Here is a 25393-nt window from a genome sequence, read left to right on the forward strand (position 1 = left end):
TGTTATTCTTACAGTACAGGTTATGATTCTAAAGTCTATGGTGAAGTATAAGAGGACCTTACTGTGTATTTCTAGGCTCATATCTTAAAAACTCTGAGATAAACTGACACACAGCAGGATCATGTTACATTTTAATGTTAAGTTATCTGAATCACAAAACCTTGAAAAATTCCATTGTTTTGAAGATGCCAGTAGTAACATCTGGTTTTAGTTTAAATTCTTTATTCAGTTATGTTAACGTTACTACGAATTTTGCTTTAAAAACGAGTGCAGTAGATTCCATTGTGAATAGAGGATGATTTTTGTGGGCTTGGATTTTTTTGTTGTTGTTGGTGGGTTGGTTTGTTTGTTTGTTGTTTTTTCCCCAGGGTGTTATCTTTATCTGAAATAGTGTTCCAAAGAAGATAGGAAGGCTCTAATTTACTGCCATGTAACTTTCCTGTTAAGTATATGGATCTGGTTTTAAAATCAAGTTTGAAAAGTATTTACTGTTGTTTGCAAGATACTCATGAAGGGGAAAAGATGTGGCTTGTATATTGTTTCTCTTGAACACTAAAATATTCACAGGTGATACTGAAAAGAAAAGTTCACCTTAGAGTAGGACTTTTTACAGAAAAATCCCCTAGTCTATTGAGTTGACAAAACCAAACAGTATATGGTGAATCAGTTAACAGACTGTTCCGTAACTGTTTACCTCACCAGTCCCCAGTGATCTCTGATCTTCTGAAGTATTGAACAGTGTCTGCTCCCATTTAATAGGAAGTGAGTGTGCTCAGAAAAATCTGTGCTGATTAATTCTGTTAATATTTGCAACCTTTCCTAAACAATAAAAGGCTAATGATTCAGTCCAATAAAATTGAAGAGCTGATCAGAATACCTGTGTATGGGTATCTGACTCTGAGTGATTTAGAAGAGCAAATATTTGTTGACAATCTGTATAGTACAGTTGTATCTTTTGAATACCAGTAGCAACAAATGTAAGGTACATGCCTTCATCTTAAATCTATCTGATGGGAGCTGATAATAGCATTAGGAAATATCTTCTTCTATTCCAGTTGCATTCACTGTATTACAGTGTACCTGCATTAGGAATAGTGAGAGTAGTTGAACCAGCTTATCAGAGCTATGCTAAATAAGGAGATTCTGTCTGGATCTCTATGTCTGTGTTTAAAGGTAAAAGATTCACATTTACCAAAAGACCCAATATGTGTTATTTCAGTACCAAGTTGTTGTAGGTTTACTGGGTATTTTAATTACATCTACTGTGAGAAGTGATCTAAAAGTTAACACCAGGATGTGTTTGTTTTATTCCTGTGCTATAAGTTTTATTTTATGAGTTCATTGTTTATTCCAATTACTGTTTAGAAATAATGCCATGAAAGATACTTTAAGGAACTGTTGACTTGAGTTTAATATTCTAAATAACACGCACCTTTATTAAATATGTATGAGGAAAGTTATAAGGGATATACCTTGCTCTCTGTGTGTTGAAACGGTGAAGTTGTGCTGCTGATACTCAGTGCTTGGATTCTGTATAGTTATTTTTATACTATGTTTGTCCTAATTGTCAGAATGATAAACAATATGATTCAACCCATACCAAATAGGTTTTTTGCTTTCTACTTATTCCACTGGGTTAAGGCTTGAATGTGCATCTTTAAATGTGAAACACACCAAATTGACTCTTCTGCATGGTATTTGTGCACCCTGCTTGTTAAACACTTTATGGTTTTTAAGTCAGTTAAGAATGGTATCCTCAGAATGGTCTACTTAATAGCAGAGCAGATAAATACAAGGAAGCGATAGTTGGATGACAGGGTAGTTGATACGCTCCCTTCTTTTTCACCTCCTCCAGCTGGCAGAAAGTACTTCCTTTTTTTAAATTTGTATCGCTTGCTATCACAGCCATCTTGGCGAATTCAGAGCTATAACTCTGTTATAGCTCTGAACTATAGTATAGTCTATAGTATAGACTCTAAGTTATATGCAAACTAATAGTTATTTTACTTACGTCACATTTCAGTTCAGTAAAACTTTCACTAATAGTGCAGTGTAAGCTGCGTTTCATGGTGGTGCAACTGGACATACTGTAATACAGTACATGTACAGAGTTGTGCATGTACGTGTAAAGGATGGAGATGTAACTTGATAAGCAATGACTGTGTCCTGCAAAGCACTGGATGCAGGCTCATTGCAACAGAATAAGCAGCAAAGCTGGTGGAACTTGTTTTCTTCTGAATTTGTGATGTAGGGCATCTAGATGTTCTGTAATAATACTCCATTTGCAAAACCTTTAGTTTTCCCCTATTGTTTCCTCTGTACCTTTCCCCTTGTCATTATACCTCCAGGGTAATAACCCCCTACTCTCAGGCAACCATTTCGCTTTGTAACATTGATACCACTCCCTTCTTTTCTTGAGGACAGTATTCTAAGTTTACTGCAGTAGTTTGTGGAGAGGAAAAAAGCAGTGCATGCTCTGCTTGTTAGATGCTATGCCAGATTGGCCAGAGCAGGAACTTAACCCTTCTCTGAAGAAGTTGGCAGTACGTAAGATCTCTTTCCTGTTTCTACAAGTTTTTAGAAAACAGATCCTTGAGAATGCAAAAATAGATTGTTAAGTCACATATGCAAGAACTGGAAAGTGTCAGGGCTGCTTGCTCATTCGATCTCCTGTGGATGCATTTTTAATAATACTGTGGGAGTATCTATAATTTGTAGAGATGCATGTAAAAGTTTTTAAAGTTTTCAATAGTTTCACCAATGGATTGCTTAGTCATACACTAAAATATTCACCTTGTACATTGAGTGTCAAACCATGTAATAATCTTTTCTAACTGAAGAACAAAATGATTTTTTACACAATTTTTCAAAAATAAAAATCTTGCAGCATTGTTTTCCAAGCCAGATACTTTGTTCTTGCAGATTTTCTGCAGACTGTTAGTCATGCAGTACATGTGCTGGTTTTGTACAGAACTTCTGCTTCACGTGAGGCTTCGCATGGCTGTTGGTCATACAGTGAAATCAGCATTCTGCTGCTTCATTGATGTATAGCTCTGCTGCTTTATCCTATGTGTTATTCCAGTGCTGTAAAGATGGGATTTTCCCCAGGTATTTCTTATAATGAGCAAGAGCATCTCTAAGCATTGTACAAACAGTAATTTTTTTTTACTGTGATGCATCATATCACACTTACTTAATTTATGGTTAAACTTGAAGTCTTCCTGGCTCTTTTTGCAAATGACCTAACCAGGGCTAAAATATACTTATGCTTCTGTCTGTTTATTAACAGCATTCAACCACTCAGAAGACTCGGGAAGCGCGTGCTTTCTGGCTTGGCTACAGTGAAAATAAGATTTCTTGGTGTTTGGGGGAATGGACATAATTATGTCCTTTGTATATACAAGGCAAGTGTAGTGCTGTCTCTGTGTTAAAGTGGCAACTATTTTAATCGAATAATGCTTGAAAACGTACTTACATGATTTGTGATCTGCTGTTGTCTTGGACAGAGCTGTGTGGACATGGTCTGATGTGTGTTTAAGTAGGAATTAAGCTTAAAGTAGAACTAAGTGGATAATTACTGTTTCAGAATTGAGCTTTGGTTCAAATGCAAATAGGACTCAAGTATTTTAAAGAACTTTATAAAGAGCATATGCGAAAAAAATCTGGTTATTTTAATCAGAAGTTGTTTATTTAAACAAATTTCTTTCCAATTAAAAGTTTAATGAGATTAAAGGGCTATTTGAAAGCTAAGTGATCTTGAAAGCTATCTGATCCAGTTTTCAAAGTAGGATTTCCTGGTAAATGTTTTATGTATGCTTGTATTCTACAAGCAGGGGTGTATGGTTAGGGATACCTGCTTTATATGTGTATGTGTTTATATTTTTCTCAAGTGGTGGTGGTAAGGAATTCCGTTCTGTTTGCTTGGGACAGAGTATCTTACCTCTTGTTGGTAAAGATGTTAAATTAAAGCTGATACATACCCACAATGAATAACCCTGGTTGTTCATTGACAAGCACAATGTGAAGAGGCTGTGATGGGTAGCAGAGAGGAAGAATGCCTGTAACCATGTTCTGGCTACTACGCACTGTGTTGGTAGAATTTCCTGAAGAGGAGGAGGAGGAGACTGTGCATTTAGGAAACTGCACTCTCTGCAGAGTGAGGCAGGCAGTGAGCCTGCCAAGGGAAGACGGTGGGAGTCCCCTGAGAGAAACAGAAAGCAGACCCATAGGTAAACTTGTGAAGAATTGAATTTTTCTTTACTTAAGTTTGCATCCTGATACAGTGAGGTAAATACACTGTTTTAGTTCATATGAAGGTGCCTATCCATTAATTGAAGAATTCTGCAGGTGATTCATAAGCTGGACAAATAGGAGTGGTTGTTGAGATACCCTCTGTGGCAGCACATTCCTTTCCTTTCTTGTCTTAACATTGGTGTTTAGCATTCCAGCTGGGAACTGTTTCAATCAATTTGCTCTGCTGGTAGAAAACTAATGCTGTTAAAATCTAATCATTAGTCCAACTAATACATTCAGCAGCATGGGTGAACTGCAGCGCGCAGCTGTAATCTCTAATGCCAGTCTCTAATGTCTTTCAACTGCTCTGCTTATCTCCAGATGCAGAACTTGATTCTGTTGTGGTTCTGGCTGCTCATTCCAAAAGCAGTCACAAATGTTTCTACTCCTTTTCTCTCTGTGGTAAATTCCTGTCCTTTCCTGGAAAATAAATGTGTCTGTCACACCTATGAAGTTGTTAGCTGCCAAACAAGACATCCCCTCCTGCCAGACCTGACTTCCCATCAAAAGTTTCCAAAGCAGTTCCTTTGCTGCTGGTCTGAGGAGATCTTTAAAGAGAAAAGCATAGACTTTGTATTTTTCTTCCTCGGTTGTGGCTCTCTGTTTATAGAATCATAGAATCATTAAGGTTGGAAAAGACCTCTAAGATCATCAAGTCCAACCGTCAACCCAACACTACCATGCCCACTAAACCATGTCCCTAAGCGCCTCATCTACACGTCTTTTAAATACTTCCAGGGATGGTGACTCAACCACTTCCCTGGGCAGCCTGTTCCAAGGCCTGACCGCTCTTTCAGTAAAGAAATTTTTCCTAATGTCCAGCCTAAACCTCCCTTGGCGCAACTTGAGGCCATTTCCTCTCATCCTATCGCTAGTTACTTGGCAGAGGAGACCAACACCCACCTCGCTACAATCTCCTTTCAGGTAGTTGTAGAGCGCAATGAGGTCTCCCCTCAGCCTCCTCTTCTCCAGGCTAAACAGCCCCAGTTCCCTCAGCCGTTCCTCATAAGACTTGTGCTCCAGGCCCTTCACCAGCTTCGTTGCCCTCCTCTGGACCTCCATGTCCTTCTTGTAGTGAGGGGCCCAAAACTGAACACAGTATTTGAGGTGCGGCCTCACCAGTGCCGAGTACAGGGGCACGATCACCTCCCTGCTCCTGCTGGCCACACTATTTCTGATACAGGCCAGGATGCCATTGGCCTTCTTGGCCACCTGGGCACACTGCCGGCTCATGTTCAGCCGGCTGTCAACCAGCACCCCCAGGTCCTTTTCCTCTGGGCAGCTTTCCAGCCGCTCTTCCCCAAGCCTGTAGCATTGCGTGGGGTTGTTGTGGCCGAAGTGCAGGACCCGGCACTTGGCCTTGTTGAACCTCATACAGTTGGCCTCGGCCCATCGATCCAGCCTGTCCAGGTCCCTCTGCAGAGCCTTCCTACCCTCGAGCAGATCAACACTGCTGCCCAGCTTGGTGTCGTCTGCAGACTTACTGAGGGAGCACTTGATCCCCTCATCCAGATCATTGATAAAGATATTGAACGAGACCAGCCCCAGTACTGAGCCCTGGGGAACACCGCTCGTGACCGGCTGCCAACTGGATTTAACTCCGTTGACCACAACTCTCTGGGCTCAGCCATCCAGCCAGTTTTTTACCCAGCGAAGAGTGCACTTGTCTAAGCCGTGAGCTGCCAGCTTCTCTAGGAGAATGCCGTGGGAGACAGTGTCAAAGGCTTTACTGAAGTCCAGGTAGACCACATCCACAGCCTTTCCCTCATCCACTAGGCGGGTCACCTGGTCACAGAAGGAGATCAGGTTGGTCAAGCAGGACCTGCCTTCCATGAACCCGTGCTGGCTGGGCCTGATCCCCTGGTTCACTTTAGAAATCTGACTTGCTATATGTGTATGTTATCTTACAGCATGGCTAGATCTCCAGCGGTTCAGTACCACTTTCGAGTTGTTGGCTCACTTTATCATGCAAACATTTCTCTAATCATAGAAATTGACTTTAAAATCAAAGTTGACAGAGGTATTGCTTTTTAAGAATACATACAAAAGTTAAACAGGCAAATGGATTTTTCATACTGTGTTCATGCTATGAATTTATTAATTCTTTATTCCTTAGAGCAAAGTAGTCTTTCATACAGCTAAAAGTAATTTTTTGATGCCCATTGTTTTCCTTTTGCCTATTAAGCCATTCAAGTCTGCATTTCTAGCAGAGTTTTTCACTTCAATATTTTCAAGCTGCAACATAACAGTTACTGTTAACACCAGTATCTTAATTTTTGCAAGCAAAATAGCTTGTCCTGAAGGTTAGCTAACAAATTTTTTTCAGAAGTTCTTTTTAGGAATTATTTTTCCTTTTCTTGTCTCCAAAAGACTATTAGATTTTATTCATACTATCCTGCCTGTACAGTCTATACTGAACTTTTGTTTTAGTATGAAATTAAAATGCAAAGTACTGTTGAGTTTATGTATATGCACCTGTGACTTTTTTTTTTTATCGTAATCTCTGAGTGCCTCTGCTTTATTTCCAGTGTAGCTATGGCTTTTGGTGTTGCTGCTCTGAACTTTCTCATTGATACTAATCTTCTTGTCTATAAAATGCTTAGCCTTTAAGTTTGCTCACAGCCACATTTTTTCCACTCTCTTAACTTTAATACATAGATTGTTTTCAGAGAGGAACTTTGCAGCTTAGTTCTTAATCCAGAACTCGTAGAAAGCAGAAAAGCAGGACACTTTCTATTTTGTTCTTGGTATAGAAACAGCTCTTTGTTAGTTTTTTAGATGTAAAACTAACAGGATGTTTAAAAAAAATAAACTACTGTTTAGCTGGAAGCAGTTCTTGTCTGCCTGTTAGGAAGAAGCACATTGCAGTTGCAAGAAAAAGAGAAAGACCAGAAAACCAAATTGGTAATTATAAAAACAAGCAGGCAGGAAGAGAGAGAAGTGGTAATTAGTTCAGACAGTAAAATAGAATAGCTATTATCCTAAGATAGAAAAGGAAGCAGGAATGCATAAAGATAGAGACAAAAGCAGAAAACAAAAACAATTAGGCACTGAAGAGGTTTCAAAGATCAGAAAAACTGAAATGTATTCTCAGAAATAGATTAGTGTAACATACTCTAATTAAAATACAATTTTATAATCTAATTTGTCCTGAAGACAAATAGGGAAAGACATACTATACTATGCTGGTAACTACTCATTAATACATTTATGTCCGATTATGGCTCCCATAATTTTTAATGTAGCACATCAAGTAGTTCTTTGCACAAACACTGCAAGTTATTTAAAAAAAAAAAAATTTACCTGGAATCATCTCATTCGTGTAAAATGTTGAATCGTTTGAACTTAATTCAAGGCCTTGATCTTTATTTTAAAAAATGTTTCACAGAAACACTTCAGATATTTCAGGAGAAGAGTTTGATAGAATCTTAATATGTGAAGTAGTTGCTTTATAATATTTTGTAACTTAAAATATTTAACTTCTTGAATAGAGTTGGGTCTTTTTGTTTTCTGCAGTACTGCTGATGCGGGAAGGACATTATGCAGAATTTAACCTATCATTTAAATTTATCCATAATTCAAGTTCATTTGAGAAACCTCATGGACTTTAAATTGAGTAAACAAGAACTGCTATGATCAATGTTGAGTTATATAATCAGCCACATTTTCTCAGTTGTCTTACTGTGGACTTGCAGTTGTGTGGTTAAGTAATTTGTTGCTTTTCCTAAAGTGATAATAGAATACAACATTTCTATCCACAAATGCACTGGGACTTTTTAGATGCCAAATGTTTTGGTTTTTTTCCCTGAACAAGACCTCATTCCTGCTTTTCTGTGCTCTGAACACTTTCTTCGTGGAATCTTGTTAGAGCATAGTATGTATTTCCTTATACTGGACTGCATAAGTGTTGAGAATTTAGAGAGCAAAATATGGGATTGAGCTTTTAATCTCCCACCCACTGGATTGGAAGTTTAGACTGGCCAAGCTATGCAGGCTGGAAAACAAAGAATTGGGAAAAAAGCTTATCTTATGCCAATGCTTCAAAACTGCAGATAAGATCACTTGGGTAACTGCAGACTAAAATTGTGGTCAGATAAAAGTATGGAAATAATGATGTACAATTGAGTCAAAAGAAAATAAAATTATGGTAGCATAATTAATGCAAAGTGTCATGATTTCAAATAAAATATTTTATTAAAATATTTTAAAGATTTGCAGATTTAATTAATTATAGTAATTAATTACTTAAACTTGTAAGTTGATGTAGTTCTGTTTGATATGATTCTTAAGACTTTCAACTGTGTTGTCTGGAGATCATCAAAATAGAGGTCAGTGAAATGGAGACTAATCAGCAATTTGATGTCGACACAGTAAACTAGAGTTTATTGTAAAGGAATAATTTAGCAAAATGGAAACCTTTTTTACAGAATTTGATACCACAATCCTAGCTTCTAATGCAAGTAGAAATGCTTTCCAAAGTTGATGAAAGCTGGGAACGTTAACCCTTTAAAAATCTGAATCTGGTTTAATGCCTTTTATTTGAAACTCCCGTATAAAACAGTGTCTGGACTAGCTACTGATAGCTTCAGGAAGACTAAAAGTTTCGGTATTTGTGCTGTAGCATTCCCTCCATGCTTATCCCTCTGAAGAGATCCTCCATGTTTTTAATAGTTCTTGAGGCTTGTTTGGGGGAAAAAAACAGGTGTCTGTACGAGGGGGGAGCAAATCTTGAGTTTAACCCAGGAAAGGCTGTTTTGTCTTTGGTGCAGATTTGATTCAGCTTGGCTCCTTACTTTGATGCTTCGCTATTATTGTAAAGCTTCCTGGTATCTGCAAATACCTGATAAGTATTCATAACATTGATCTGTGGTTCCAGTAAATAATCTGGAAGTAGAATTTAGGGAGGTAACATTTCTTTGGGAATAGTCTATATTGACCTACTGCAAACTTTTTGTGAAGTGTCAGATTTGTTTGTTTATAACGTAGAGACTTTGGACTACATTCCAGCTTTTGAGTGGGCAGTTTCTACTTAGGGCCATCATCCCTTAGCTGATATTAATCAGTTTAGTAATAGTCAGCTGCAGTTCTAATAAATATTTTTACAAAAATTGCCTGCTCAGCTGCTAAGGGATGTGGGGGAGTTACTAGACAAACAGCAATATATATTTGCCTTGCAACATTGTTGAGAACATACTTTGCTATCAAGGTAGTAGATAGCCAGATATTGTAGGATGTGCTCTTTTTTTTTTTTTAATTGCCTTTTGCTGATCTTTAGTTAATGCAATTTTCACATTTCTTATAAAGGAGCCAGCCAAATTAATACACTGATATATTTATTTTGAAATTCCAGGCTTAAATTTTATTGCAACTATTTGGTCCATTTTCTTCTCTGTACAGTATTGCCTGATTTTTGCGCTTTTTTTTTCCATTCAAGATATCACTTGGCTTGGCTTGTATCTCAGTGCATTAATTTGATTTGCTTTGTAGCAATGTGGAAGATTTTCTGCTTGTGTTCCTGGATGAAAAGGAAACTTTTTGCTTGATCGAGGCCCAGAGCTCAAACATGGATGCTTCTGGAGAGAAGTTGAAGGGACCAAGAGTAAATTTGTGACTCACCTCTAGAAGCCTTTCTGAAAAGGCCATTCCTTTGTGCTTATTCACTGATGTTGCCTTTGTCTTTTGCTCATTTATCTTGGTGTCATTATTGAACAATGTAAGGTGATTTTTGTGACTGTGGACTTTCATTCACTGGTTTATTGTTTATAGAGAATTTGGAAAATTGTGAAGCTGATGCGTTTGCTTAATATATTTTCTTTATCTGTTGAGAGCTCTGTTCTACAGTACATACATGACTTTTATAGAGAACTTAAGAGACATCGTCAGTATGTCCAATTTAATCCAAGGAATCAATGTTTATGTAAGAGTTTATTATAGTGTTTTTATTTTGAATATAAATCTACAAATCATCTTTAGACTTTTCTTTTTTCCTTAGGCATCTAACTTTGGTCATTCAAAAGCCAGTTTTCAAAAAATGTTTTGGCACTTCTTGGAAGTATTTTTTATCCTTCACACTGTATGCTTCATTCTAAGATAGTGCATAATATAATTGCTGACCAAAAATGGCAGTGAACAAGTTGACGTTGTGAAGCTGTCTCACTCTTCAGAAGAGTGGGAATGTAGTACTACTTTCTTTTTTAATTCCAGTAAATGTGGACTAATGGCCCACTAAATTAGGATTTCCATTCCTTATCTAGGAGATCATGGATGCATCCATGAATAGTTTCATAGATGTCAATAATGGTAGAGGAACTGGACTAATGTAAAGGTCCGCAGAGTGGTGAGGATAGCTAATGGGTGTTCATTTTTTTCTTACACGGGATTTACTCCATTCAGGTTGTTCTGTGTATGTTCTATGCATGTTCCATGTATGGGGAGGGAACAAATTCTTTCTTCCCTTGAGGGGCTATGGGATAATCCTACAAAGCTGTCTTGCACAGAGGATACTGTTTCTAGAATCAGGTGAAGAAGAGGAATTGAGGAAAGGAAGAGTTTTTGGCACTCGGTCAGTGATTAAATACTTCTTGTAAAGCATAAGGGGAGAATAGCATGTCAAATGTACTCACTTTTTTCCATTCTAGTTTCATATTAGTAGCAGAGAGTTAATTTTGACCCATGGAGTCCTTTTTTGTTTGAACAAAATATTTGGAAAACCATCCTCTCTGGTTACATGTTTGGAAACAAAGTAATGTGGTGTCCCCTAATGCTAATGAAACCTTAGCAGCAAACAAGAGCTTTGTGGACTAAAGAGCCTAAGTAGGACAGCAAAGACTTTGTTCTGCTGTGCACTGCAGGAAGTCAGTTGTTCTTAATGGTATTGGATGTTGGCTCCATGTCAAAAGCACCTTTTGGAAACTTCTTTTGGATGCCAGGTTAATGTTGCCTGAGTAATTACAAAAATGAGTGGAATATAAAAAAGAAAGGCTTCTTGAGATTGATGATGTATTTTTATGCATATATGCAACAGTGGTTTGACACTACAGTATGGTAACCGTCTCCCTCTTCCCACACACAAACAATGCGTGTGCAACTTTTCTGAAAACAATAGCAGGAATGTCACTTTATTTGACAAAAGATATTTAGTGTAGAAATGTCCAATTGGTGTAAAGTGGGCGCATCAGAACAATATCAGATACAGGCCATGGTTTCCCAAGTATATTAAAATCTTGTCTGTAGTCCCTCTCCTGTCTCTTGGCTGTTTGTATGAAAACAGATGGTGAAACAGATCAGGGAAAGTGGTTGTGTTCGGGGTGGAGAATGATGCAGAGGCAGGAGCCACGTGGCTGGTAGTGGAACAGGATGGGAGCTTTTGGTTGGCAGTACTTGTATGCCATTGGATTGAAGTGTTCAAGGCACTAATGGCCATGGTTGTTAGTCCATGGAGTAGGATACTAAGAGCCGCAAGGCACTATTTGAGAGCAACCTTAATCCCGTTATGTTGTTCTTTATTATTCTTGTTAGTTGTGTTGTGTTGTCTTGGAATCTCTTTTAGTGAATACATTTTCCTTGAGTCTCAAGCCCTCCAGCATTTTATGGCATTTTTTGCTTTAACTTCAGATCATCCTACTGCATGTTGAAATTGAACTTAAATTGCTAATACTAAAAGTCAACATAATTCATTAGGTTCAGGCAAGTTACGGAATCTGCAAGACACAGCTTCTGATAAACACCCCTCACAGTTTTTTGTGTAAGTTAAATAAACTTTGCCTTTAAATGCTTTCTTTAACTATTTTTTCTTTTTCTACTTCTTATTTTTTAAATTTACCGTGAAGTGTATTTGAATTTAGCATATATAGGACACAAACTTTGATGTTGCAGTTGGTTGTCTTTTTGGATTATTAAGTAACTGTTAAGAAAAATTTACTGTAACTGCTGTCGTAAGCTGAAAATCCTCGACTGTGGCAGATTTTTTAGCATAAAATACAAATATGTGGTAGACTAAAAATATTTGCTAGGCTGTATTTTGTATCTTTATTCATTCCTGCCTAATTCCTAACCCCCATATTTCCATTTGTTTTTTGAATTTTCAACTTGTCCTGATTAGTGTGTCCTCCCTCTTGATCAGTACAGAATACAGTGAAGGATTGGTTTTGAAGATGATTTAATGTATTAAAAAAAACCCAACTTTTTTTGGATGTGTGATTTATTTTTGACTGTTTCTTTTCTTTGTTTTGTGCCTTTGCTTTGCTATAACTTTCTTAATGGCTAAGGACAGGTTTGCTTTTTTTGGAATCTCTTGCTAGAGCTGATCGTGAACTGTGTGTATAGATTTGCTTTAATAAATATTTTTCTTATGCAGACTACACCCAACTTAGTCATGCAGATATAATTTATATTATTTTTCTTTCAGTAGGTAATTGTAAGAGTGGAAGTAATTTTTTGTATCCAATGAAATTACAATTTCTTGTGTTTTAAAACTGCCAACACATGTTTTTTGAACAGTCTCTTGTTTACCTAATACTGATCTTTGGTTATGTCTTCGTTATCTTGGTGGAAAAGATCCACTTTTGAATTAAAGGATTTTTAGGAGGAAAAAAAAAAAGACATATTTGCATTGTGAAAGTAATCAAAGACTGCATACAACTTAAAATGCAAGTATTTAGAATTGTTTTTACAGAAAGAGGTAGATCTGTGCCTGCACATACAGCATATGTTCTGGTATATGGCTGGTATATATATTTTTTTATACACGACTGGTTTATAACTTGAATAACTTCCATCTAAGTAGGAAGCATTCTCTGACAGCACAACTCATAAATAAATAATATGTCGTTTCTGGTGCTGCTGTGATTCTTAACTAATTCTGGGTATTTTTGTTTCCTTTTGTTTTTAAAGGATCAGTTTGATAACTTGGACAAGCATACACAGTGGGGCATTGACTTCTTGGAGAAATATGCAAAATTTGTAAAAGAAAGGATAGAAATTGAGCAAAACTATGCAAAACAACTGAGGTAAGGATTTTTTCTTTTTCTTTTTAAAGGAATCTTAACAGTTACTTAAAATAGCTGTGTTAGATGATGGGCAAGTATGTAATGTTGTGATTAATGACCATTTTTCATTTACAGAGTGAATTAGATCATAGTTCTTTTCATGACAGACAAGTTTTTCTTTACCAGTCCAAAACAGAAAATTATCTTAGGGTGTTCACTTCCTTGCTTGCTTCTTCCCTCGCTGTCTTCCCATCCACCCTTCAAATCTTTGAACTAAAAAGGTTTAAGACTTAAATTTTAAGATTCAAAACAAAACTATAGTAATATTTTTCCACTGACTATCAGCATGTTTGTTGCAAAGTACATTATCCATATCTACATTTTTGTGTGTGTGTTCAACCAGCTTCAAGCCTTTGCTACTAATTAATTTCTCATGTTGAATTGGCAAGAGCTACACTACATTGTGCTAAGAAATCTGATTGAAATTATTGAGTAAAACTTGAGAAAGCAGCAGATCTTCCTGTCCTCAGAGTGTACCCTTTCCGAAGCTGGTCTTGTTCCTTTGGGTGAGACTGTAACCCAACCACCCTTTGTCTTACCTCTCCAGTTTACTTTATATTGGTGCCAAGTGAAACATCTTTTAGGTCCAGTAGGAATTTCCCTTCAGGGATTGTACAAGGATCATACAGAAGAGTAGCAGCAATAAAATGGCAGAGAAGCACGTTCTTCAGAAGAAAGTAGGATTGATTTTTATTAAAAGGTGCACTCAGTGCTTGAAGAACAAGATTTAAAATAAGACATTCCTGTGAACTTGGCCTTCACCGTTATCTTTGCTGTCTTGAATTCTTTTGGGGATTCAGCTGAAGCTGCTGCCTAGCCCTTGTCAAACTGAAACTGATAGCAGCTTCTCTCCTGTGGTGTCTTCCATCGCCTCATCATTGGCAAACTAGATTGTCACCAGATACAGAGTTGAGGAATCCTTCCTCATAAATGCAGTAATGAAGTTCACAGCTGAGGGTATGGATGTTCTCTGTCTAGGCTGCTCATTTCCTTTTTGATTTCTTTCAGTTTCTTTTGATCCAGTTGTGACTATTCACCTAACATAATACCCCATTACTTTACTGAAGGAATGTTTTTCTTAAAAGGAAGGAAATAAATACCACTTTTCCAAAGCTGGCATAGAAGAACTTCAGGAGGTAAAGGAAAGTTTGAAGCATGCACAGCACCAGTTCACAACCCAGTTTTGATTTGGTTTTAGTTGTCTGTTTAAAAACGGAAATGTGTTTTATTTGCATGGGTCTATCCAGATCTTTTCCTTAAAGGGTGTGAACAAATGCTGTTTTGCTTAATTATATTTAAAGGTTCATTCCACAGCTGGCAAGATGAGACACCACATTATTACTTCAGGATTTGACTAAAAATAGGAAATCTTCTCTGTTCAGCATTTTACTCTTTTGGGTAAAACTATTGATTTTTCTCAAAGTGTTTTTCAAAAAGGAAAGAGTATCTTGAGCACCCTTTCCTGTCAGATGACTGGACTGACTGTCCATGTGCCGTAAGTATGACAGTTTTGGGAAGCACAGGTCTTGCTGCATTTGTGTTGTACAGTGCATGCATGCACTTCCTGCCAACAAAGGTCTGGACAGCACACACATGAGAGGGTGACTGATTTTCTGCCAGTAGACCAGTTCGTGAAGCCACTCTTAGATATTCTTGCCTGTCTGTTCCTTGGGGCAGAACTGATTGTTAGTAGTGAATTGTCTTGTGATAACAACTTGATTTCAGCCATCATTGCTCTTGAGGACACTCACTGTTTTTAACAACGTAAAACGGTCATGAGGCCCCAGGGGAGATTGAGGTCAAGCAAAATTTTCACCTCCAGAAGAGTTAGCCATCCTGTAGCCTGCTCCTGAGAAGTTCTGAGAGTAGATCTTGGGGACAGACTATGGTTCTGATGAATTTTAATGCTGGCAGCATATGGCCTGTAAGATAGATATTAATCTCTCTGATAGAAATTTCTAGTTTATCATTGTTTTTTCCTTTTGTAATGAAATACAATCTGAAAAATAGTGTGTTGAGAATCTCTTCATAATGAACTTTATAACTGAGATTTATTATGCCCTTGATTAGTAGATGTATAAACAGTATGGTGAGTGGTCACCTCTTGGTAGTTCTACAGCTCTCTTAGAACGTGGATGGGAGACCAAGAAAAAACAAGTTTAAGGAGGGAGATAATGCTAGTGATGTATTGGTGGTATTTTTTTTTCTGTCTTGGTTTCAGTGTGGGCCTTGAACGTTCTGTTGAGATTGTTGATGGATCTTATTCTCATAGACTTAAACCCAAGGATGAAAACTTGAGTGACTTTTTCATAACAGTTGTCACAAATTAGAGTCCGTGTCCTGGCAGAAATTCATATTCACTTTGTGTATACCCTTGCATTTTGAGAAAGTTTTTTTTTTTTTAATACTGTCACAACTTAGTGATGAGACTTTCCCAGGTGCAACAGCTGTTCCGAGTCTTCTAGGAGATGACAAGTGATGCATGTACAGCATATGAGGAACTGTTTGAGTGAACTCACTATATTCTTACTGTATGCAGTTATTGCAGTTATGGTCACTGAGTAATTCCAGAAATTATAACTTGTGAGAATGTCCAAATGCTGTTTTTAGCTTGCAAATCATTCCTTGCTATTCTTCTTTGATAGGCAGTTCTTGATACTGAGAAAAAGTATAAGAAAAACTGAAACCGTTGAGGAATCCTCAAATGTCTACGGAGAAAAAAACTGTCCAGAGAGTTTGTCTTGTCTTTGTCTGCAATATACTTTGTTGTAAAGAAAAGCAACTATAATTTCTTTTTTTTGAGCTAACTTAAAGGAAAATGTTAAGTTTTGTGTAGCTTACGTCTCAACTAATGTATTGTGGTACCCCAAGGATTGTGAAGGTTATTATAGGCTGTTAATGAGTTACAGGGATGTGAATCAGGACAAATATATTGCAGTATACATTGCAGATTAACAGATTTCATATTAATTATATGACTTTAATTTGTTCTTATTTTATAATTGGAAAAAAATGGATTTAGTATGTGTCAAATCACTGGGCTTTTGGCTCAGTTTTGTAATTGAATTCTCAGATGCTGTTTTTGATCAGCATTGTTGCTTAAAAGGGGTGAGGTGAAGGTCTGTTTTGTTTACTTCCACATCATCACACACAAAATAATTCTGGAGGTTCACTCCCTTTTTGTTCTGTCTGAAGCATTATGACACTTGAGAAGACAGAGGAGTCCCACTTCCTGTGATGTTAGGCACTAATACAAGTTATACCTGCAGTTACAGATGAAATTTACCATGTGGAGTAAGATTTCTGAATTTGGTCAGCTTCTCTATTGTCTGTTTAAAGAAAATAGCGATGATTGTCCTTGAACTATTTGAGTGTTTCCCTTAAAATTTGTACGTTCTGATCTCTGGAGATGTCTAGTTAATCTGAGCAAATGTATTTTTCATGTTCCTTCTGCATACTATTGTGTATAAGTGTTTTTTTTTCCTAAATACAATATTAATATATGCATATGTTTAGTCAAATTGAGATATAGTTATCACATTTTTATATGCAGAATCTTGGAAACATTATTTAAAATGGGTTTAAGCTCAAATGTGAAATGGGGGACACAAATTATGACCATATGTGTTCATTTCTCAAATCTCTCTTCCTTTGATTGGAGCTGAGAATTCACGCTGTTGATTATTTTATAAATATGGATGTAGCAGGTTTTTTTTTTTATATTGATGTTTCTGCAAGCCAAAACTTATGAATTCTTAACGGTTCCAAGGATATTCAGCTTTGTAAACTCAAATTCCATGTTACTATTTTTTAAGATTCATCTCTTCAGTTAAAACTTTTTCTAATGACATGTTACTAAATATAGTTCATTATAACTGTTTTCACCCAGTCCATAATATTGATATGCAATCATTGAAGCCATCTGAACCCTATTGAAAGTATTACTTTATGTATAAATATGAAATGCCTTTAAGTACTTACTGTGGTTTTTTTAGTAACCTATGAAAGCAGACTTCAAAATTTGTTCCCAGGCTCGTTTGTAATATGATGTAGAGGCTGTAGAGGTTTAGTATAAGCAGATGCTACCTTAATACAAATTCTACCATATTGATGATGCTGTTCCCGTTCTTTACGTTTTATATTAATTGACTGAAAAAGACTTACTTTTGAGTTAGATAAACACAATTTTTGTACAAATGTCTGTAAAATTTTTTGTAGGTGTTTTATGTACGTGACTATAAATTTTAATTTATTAACTAGGGTGCTTTTTGAAACTTCTGGCTATGTGACTGAGGTATTACTTCTCTTAAAAATGAGTAATATAGCCCAGGCTGGTATCTCACTGGTGTTGATGTGAGACCAATTTATACTGAGAAGAGATGTTGATAAAATTACAAGAGCAGCACAATGGGGTGTGGTTAGTCCTGTATGAAATCTGCTTCCAGATGGCTGTAAGACAGAGTGTGGTAGAAAAAGTCTAAATTGTACTTCCAGAGGATTAAAGTGTCATCAATCTACACTTTTCTATGGAAATATAGAGCAATTTATCCCGTAGATTTGGTTCAGTTCTGATGGTCTGCAATTACTTCTGCAGTTTTCTTTTAAACTAGTCCAGATCTGTATTTGGATCCTGAGGATTAGGCCTACGTTAATGTTAAAGAACATTATGCCCCCTTAAAGTGTTAACTGGCTGCATTTTTTCAAATATTTAAATCTAATTTCTCTGTTTTTTCTAAGTGTTGGTTTTCATTTGTTGGAAAAGCTGTTTATGCTTCATTGTTCCCATGAACACTGGCTTTTTCTTTGAACTTTAAATTCTGCATTTGCTTGTTGTTTCATATTTACTGACTTTGATTATTGTACTTTGTGCTGTTACTGAACCTTAAAGCCTGATCACACAGTGTCTCAAAACTGCATGTTCCTGTGACCTTAAGGTAGACAAGACTGACTAATGAAACGGACTTTTACTAGGAGAAAGGATTATATAGTATTTTTGTCTTCCTAGAAATAGTAAACAGTTGCAGTAAAAAAGGAAACCAGAAGAGAAATCAGCATTCTAGTAAATAATCTATATTTGTGATCCTTCTCTCCTGCCACTTCAAACTGTATGGTTTTAGTAAGTGGTTTCTTTTCTCATTTTTAACACCTCTGAAAATCTTCTCTTGAAAAGGCTCTTGCGTGGTTGCTTAGCTACAGCATTATATGCTTGTTATGCATTTCACCTGCTGAATAATAGCAAGGTGAATTTTAGGAGTTTCTCATTCGTTAAAAAGCACTGAGGAGCAAAGCAGAAACGTAAGGGAAAATGAAACATGGGAGTTACTTAGCGAAGAAGATTATTCTTTTTTTTCTTTTACTTGGGTTTATACATTTTCCAATCAAAATGTCTGCGTTTAATCCCTCCAAGTAGAGTGTTACCACAGGCAGTGGATTCTGGTGATAGCGAAAAGAGATTCTTGTTTTAAATTCAGTGAGAAAGTTCTTATAAAATTTGTAGATACTTTTTAAAAAGTCAGTGTTTATTCTGTTTCTTAGTACATATTGATGTAAAAAGGACTTGACTATCTTACCATGGTTGCTCTTGCTGGTTGTAGTCTCTGAGGGTATGGAAAGAGACAAAGGGTCTAAGCTTGCTATTTCCACACCGACTCCCTGTTCATATTTTGGTATATACTTCATGAATGAACATAGTCTCACTGCTTGTACCCTTGTACTGTAGAGATAATATGACTCCCAAATAAATTGATTTGAGGAATAGCACAAGGTTATTTTAGACGAAAGCAGGATTAGCATCCTTGTTTTAATGATGAGGTAGTTCATAGTTTGTAACAACCACCACGGACGGTGGTAATGAGACACAAAACATGCATGCAAACATTTTGTTTCATAGAATCTTCTCTTATTCCTCCTCTCCTGTTTTTTGTAGCGTTCGGGGTGTAGATTGCTTTATATAGTCCACTTCTTTGCTGCTTTTGGGGAAACTGTTTTGGGCTATATTAATAATTAGTCTGAGAAGTCAACAGCCAGTTGTCTCCATTACTACTGGACAGACAGATGGAAGAATTATATCCAGAGGCCAATTAAAAGACAACTGTTAAAGCAGCTCTGCTAGGTTTGCATTGTTTTATACTTAGTTTCTTCTTTGGGTGGATGTGTAAAATAGTTTCATTACAAAATATCATCTCTTTATATAATACAGAAGTTTGAATGAAGTCTATTTTATACCAGTTCAAAAGTAGAAGCATTCTTTGCATAATCCAAGTCCACCTCAAGAACACACTTTGAGAAGTCTTCCCTGACAAGCTCAAGTCAAACACTCTGTTTCTTGAACAAAATGATTCAGTTGTGTGCACTTGTTTTGTTGTTTGGGGTTTTCTTTCTTCTTAAATGGAAGGTGTAATTATTTAGAGATGTACAGGGGAAAAAAATTGCCAGCATTGTGTTGCTTCTATTTGTGGGTTGTAAAGCAAATAATTGACATGCATTATTTTCTGCTGAGATGTTAATTCACACTTAAAAATATTACTTTGATAGTTTAAATGAGAGCTATCATAACAGGCAATCTGGTCCACAGTTTAAACATACTAGCAAGATTTCGATGAAGTGGTTCTAATGTTTGGAAAATACGAGAATTTTTGTGAAGGTGGGCATTGGTATTTAAATACTAGTCTATTTAATTTGAGTAATAGATCTCTCTTTAAATACTGTTTGCTGCTTTTAAAAATACGCAGCAACTGAGATGTTTCGCTGCTTTGACCTCAAAAAGCACAAAGGTTGAGGGTAAGCAATTTGAGAAAAATCCTGTGTCTTACCTGTTTCTTTTTCATACAAAAAAGGATTCTTTATTTGCTGTAAAATGACAAACTCACAGGGAAAGGAAAAGAACTGTAGTAGAGTTATAATTTCAATTTTTCTGTTTCGTGGAAAAAACCTTACAATTTGGAAAATTGCTAGAATAAAAAATGCAACCAATTGAAGGTATGAACATCCAGCGACTAAAAATGAGAAGGAAATTATGGATTTTTTTTTAAGACTGACAACATGTATCCTTTTGAATTTCAAGAATTTTAAAAGATCTCATTGCTGTCAGAAAAACAATATTGTAAGTCAAGGCAGAGTGCTGTGCTGGCAAAAAGGTGTACTCAGAAGTTTAAAGCAAAAGTTGATGTACAGGAAGATAAGAATTCGAAACATCACTGGATGTTCTCTCCTCTTATCCCTCCTGTCTATAAAATTGTGTGGCTTCATTTCATGTTCATCACCGGATTTGGGATATTTGTAGCCATAGATGTAACTGCAAATATTTTGCGGTTGTTTGTGTAAGCAGTGTATGCCTGTGTTATTTGTGCTCTAGGGTAGACTAGGTGATATGGTTTGTATGTTTCTTAAGGTGCTGTTTCTGCATTGTATGAAAAGCAAATGAGTTCATTTCAGTGTTCTTGGAAATTGGACTGTGATACTGTGTAAAGTGCTGGTCCCATGGGTTGTCCTTCAGAGGTTTTCTTGGTTTTTAAAAACCTGATATTTATAAAACTGGTGGTAGGGCAAAATGTAACATCTTTCCTGAAAAGAGATGTTGCCTCTTCTGTTCTGGAAATATCCTTATTGAATATTTGGAGGTACTGTGGTCAAAACCTTTGACGTGAACGTACACTCAAAGCTTAATTCAGGCATGGAGTTGTGGGCTCATGGGTATAGCATACAGTGTGCGCTATCTATATCTTACACAGTGATCATACATTTGCATTTTTCTTGTTTGCTGGCTTCTTTTGCATGTGTGAAAAGGATGTTAAATAACTCACTATTTTATGTCTAGTCACTGTGCAATAGAGGTTTTAAAATACTTACAAATATATTGTTCTAGGTCAAAGTGACTTAAAACTTTGAAAATACCATAGATTTTTGCCTTGTGTTATCTAAAGGACTCTTCTAAGATGACAGAGGGAATAGATTTGTTCCTTGAAGTCATTAAAAAGAAATAATTTGTTCATGCAGTTTTCTATGTGTATGTCTTCTCTTCTCCAAAGAGACTCTAAAATAGCATCTTTTTTTCGTTCCTCCTTAATAGAAATCTGGTTAAGAAGTACTGTCCTAAACGTTCACCCAAAGATGAGGAACCCAGGTAAAAATGTGCATTTCAAGTTCTATGTGTAAGAAATGAGGATTACAGTATACTCTGTCCTTTTATGGATTTTTTTTCTTTTTTTTTTTAAGATAAATTATTTAATGGGCTAAGACAACAAAATAATTCTGCTTGACTTCTTATAGTTCTGCTGTAATTCTTAAGCATGAAACGTGAGTTTACTTCTATTAGTATTTTGAAGTAGTAAACATGCAGATTGTACTTGCTCTGTTCCAAATTAATCTTTAGCTAGCTGAAAGTTTGAAAGCAGAAGTTTAGTATATTATGTACAGTCTAGTATTTTTTTTTTTAATAGAAAAGCCAGTAAGTATTGTTTTTTATAGAAAAGCAATTATGTATCCTTAGGCTGTGTTTTTTGCTTGGTTTAGTAGAGTTTTTCAGTGCATTTGTATGGCAATACCAATGTAGCTATACATTTGTATACTGAGACTTGAGCGTACACAAAATTGTCATGTTTTTGGCAAGAAGAGCTCTTAAATTGCTGGCTTGCTTTGACTCCAGAGACAAAATAAGTGAATGTCTAACTATGGAGGAGCAATTTGTGCTAAACAACTTTATGATTATTTATCAGAGGTGTGCTTGTTTTGCTGTCCATGTCCATAGCCATTTTTTAATTTATTTAGAAAAACACAATACTTTTTTTCTTTAGGGATAACTCTTACGAAGGAAAGAAAGTGGGCAAGTTTGAGGTTGCAGCCAGAGCATGTGCTGTGCACAAAGTGCCTGAGAATCAACACTAGAATTTCCTCTAGCTCTTTTGACTATTTAAAGATCCTGGACCACAGGGAATGGGATTTCTAGTGCTATGGTGGCATTTGAATTCCCCAGAGCCAAGCCTATGGAGATGGCAGTATTCCGCAGTTAAAAGAGAGAAAGATGTATATTTTAATGTGGTGCCTGTTTTGTTTTTTTTTTTTTTTTTTTTTTCTTTCTTCCCTTCCACACACACTTTCTACCCTTTGCCCCTCCTCTTCCCCCCTTTTCAGTGCCAGCCATAGTGGCACCTTACTTCCAGCCAAGAGGTGGGCAGGCAAACAGGCAGCTGTCTCCAGAGCTGATAGCAAACTTGTTCTGTAGATCATCCATCGGGATGCATATGAGTGGTATGATTGGCATGTTCCACCCTCAAGACTACCAAGCACATCATCTCTGCAGCAAGTTCAGCCTCCGAGCCTAGGGACGTATGTATCCGTTCCCAAGCTCAGGCCTCTCAGTTGGCAGCTTAGGAGATACCACTATACTACAGGGCTTTCCAGGTAGTATTCTTCTTCTTTCTTTTCCATCCACAAAAATCCATATTCTTATAAAATGTATTTGAAGAGACATTGCAACATATGTCTCTAGGCTCTATGTACGTGCTAGGCTTAATGTAGGCTTTCCCAACTTGCATTTCTACTATAATTCAATTAGCATTAAGATAAGGTTTATTGTAAAATATGTATGGTTTTTTTTATTTATTTAATCAGGAGTACAGTCTATATTAGAAGAAGTCCATTTAAAAAAACTGTCTCACTTTTTGTATATGTATGTTTGTGCGTGTGTGCTTTCTGTCAGGTTTACTTCGTGTATTGCCTTTTTTAACATCCTTAATGAGTTGAATGACTATGCAGGACAACGAGAAGTAGTTGCAGAAGAAATGGGACACCGAGTGTACGGAGAATTGATGAGATATTCTCATGATCTAAAAACTGAGAGAAAAATGGTAATTTCTATATTTTGATTTGATAATAGGATATCAAAATGGATATGTCTTTTAATGAATTGATGTATTTGTTTACCCAATTTAATGAACGTGGCAATAAGTAGGTTTTGTAATACATTTATAAAACACATATTTAAAGTTATTCTGTATTTTTATATACTAGTTTACTACAATTATTAAATCTAAAAATTAAGGTCTTGGGAGATAATGCTTACTACTAACTTTTCTGCCAGTGTGATTTTCATCTGTGGTACTGTTCTTATATGATTAGTAATGTCTTCCAAAGAGTACTGGTAACTTGTGGGAGATAGTGCACATCATAGTGTGTCAGCTAGAGCAGGGACTAACTAATTGTAGTAGTACTAAAAAGACGGGTAAATTAAACTTATTTGTGGTGTTTTTAGCATCTTCAGGAAGGGAGAAAGGCTCAACAGTATCTGGACATGTGCTGGAAACAGATGGATAATGTGAGTTTGTGTTTTGGGTTTTTTTTGTATCGAACTTACTAATATATAGTCTGTAAATGGAACTGTTGTCATCTTGCTTGCTTAGGCTTTAATGTTTAGCTATATTATTAAATGTCCAAGTCAGACGTAGTAACGTCCAAAATACAGTTCAATATATTTGTAGTTCGCTCTTTAAAATTTGGCTTTTATCCAGCATAAAGGAATCTGTTTTTAATATGGGTACAGATTACTTTGGTTGCTTCTCCGCAGGCTACTTTTTGTTTAGAGAGTAATTAATAATGACAATTTATTTATATGAAGATGAAATCTTAAGTCACTGTATTTGACTTGAGTTTGAGGGTTTGTTACATGAGGTCTATTCAAGAGTACCCCTATAGACTATTATACTTTCAGGAGGTAGAATTACCTTTTTACAGAGAAATGCAGGAAGTTAATTTCTCTAGAACAGATTATAAGCTCCTTTTTCTTGAGAGATGCTTTTAAAGATGGGAAAATATAAAATTCAACCAAGTGTGTTCAAGATGCATTCTGATATTCTGCTGGTTTTGTGTCTTAGAAATTTATTATATCTTTGATCCAGATTATTGTGAAGCAATACCGAAGAGGTGAATTTCTGTTTTGTTGTTGTGGACCCAGATGAGCAATGTCTTGCTTCAGTGTCATGTCAAAGAGTTTAATTCATGGGCGGAGGATCAGAGTAGAAGCAGATGTGATAGTTTTAGATAGTATCACCCTTCACCAAGATAATTCCCAGAGCTCCCCGCAAACAATCAGTTGTGTTGGGTGCACTGTATTTACTTGAGTGCAAAGAGTCAGTCTTTTAAATGCATACAGCCTTTAAGGGACACATTAACCTCAATTGCCTGACTTTGCACTGAAGCTCTGTTGCCAGTTTGTCTCTGGAGGTACTAACTTCTTGAGCTGCAACAGCTTTTCCTATAGTAGTTGTCTTGACAACTGCTGGATGTATTGAACATCAAGTATATTGAATACTGTTGTCTGTGCTGCTTACAACTACGCCAGTTGATATGAATGCTGATGATAATGGATGGGTATGCTAAGATATCATAATGGAGATAAATCCTTCAGACTACTTTCAAAATAATTTAGTTGAATTTATTCAATTAAAATTGATCACTGAAGAAGGGAACTTGAAAATTTTACTCATACAAGTCCAGGTTTAAATTTTCTGCCCCCTAACTTTTATTTACGTTATTGAAGTCAGGCTAGAAAGTGGACTTGTCTGTTTATAATTAACTGCGGATCTTTGTAATAGGTTATTTTGTATTTTGATTATCTGATATTTTATAGCATAATTACAGTTGTTTCCTTGCTGGTACTTCAAAGAAATAAGTTTTAAATAGAAAAGTTGAAAATTTTTGAGACTTGGTTGCTGTGAGAACAATGTATTTACCTAAAGGTACTTAGTAAATTTAAGAGATTTAAATGGAAGCTTTGATATTTAGAATTCAAAATTACTGTACAAAACCAAAACGGGATAGTGGCTGTTGAAGCAGTAAGTTTGTGGCTTTTGTAGAGCAAAAAGAAATTTGAGAGAGAATGCAGAGAGGCAGAGAAGGCACAGCAAAGCTACGAAAGACTGGACAACGACACTAACGCGACAAAGGCTGATGTTGAGAAGGTAAGAGTGGTGCCATTTCTTTCTTTACTTTCTCTTTATTATAAAAAGCATTTTATTTGCATGTTTATCATCGGTACTGGGACAACATTCTTTGAGTGT

At 36.3% G+C, this 25393-nt stretch overlaps 1 protein-coding gene across 10 annotated transcripts in view; it reads left to right on the top strand.

Annotated features, from left to right (window-relative positions):
- The window catches only part of LOC142084967 (formin-binding protein 1-like), an 81468-nt gene that overhangs the window by 39474 nt on the left and 16601 nt on the right, over positions 1 to 25393 (top strand). For 8 of the 10 annotated variants that reach the window (XM_075156320.1, XM_075156316.1, XM_075156318.1 and 5 more), the window contains 5 exons: positions 13186 to 13301; positions 21409 to 21462; positions 23038 to 23185; positions 23590 to 23652; positions 25190 to 25294. In XM_075156320.1, coding sequence (XP_075012421.1) covers positions 13186 to 13301; positions 21409 to 21462; positions 23038 to 23185; positions 23590 to 23652; positions 25190 to 25294 — 486 coding nt within the window. The remainder of the gene's footprint in view (positions 1 to 13185; positions 13302 to 21408; positions 21463 to 23037; positions 23186 to 23589; positions 23653 to 25189; positions 25295 to 25393) is intronic. The other 2 variants (XM_075156319.1, XM_075156326.1) reach the window with 1 other exon arrangement.

This window comes from Calonectris borealis, chromosome 8 (genome assembly GCF_964195595.1).
Source record: "Calonectris borealis chromosome 8, bCalBor7.hap1.2, whole genome shotgun sequence".
Lineage (NCBI taxonomy): Eukaryota > Metazoa > Chordata > Aves > Procellariiformes > Procellariidae > Calonectris > Calonectris borealis.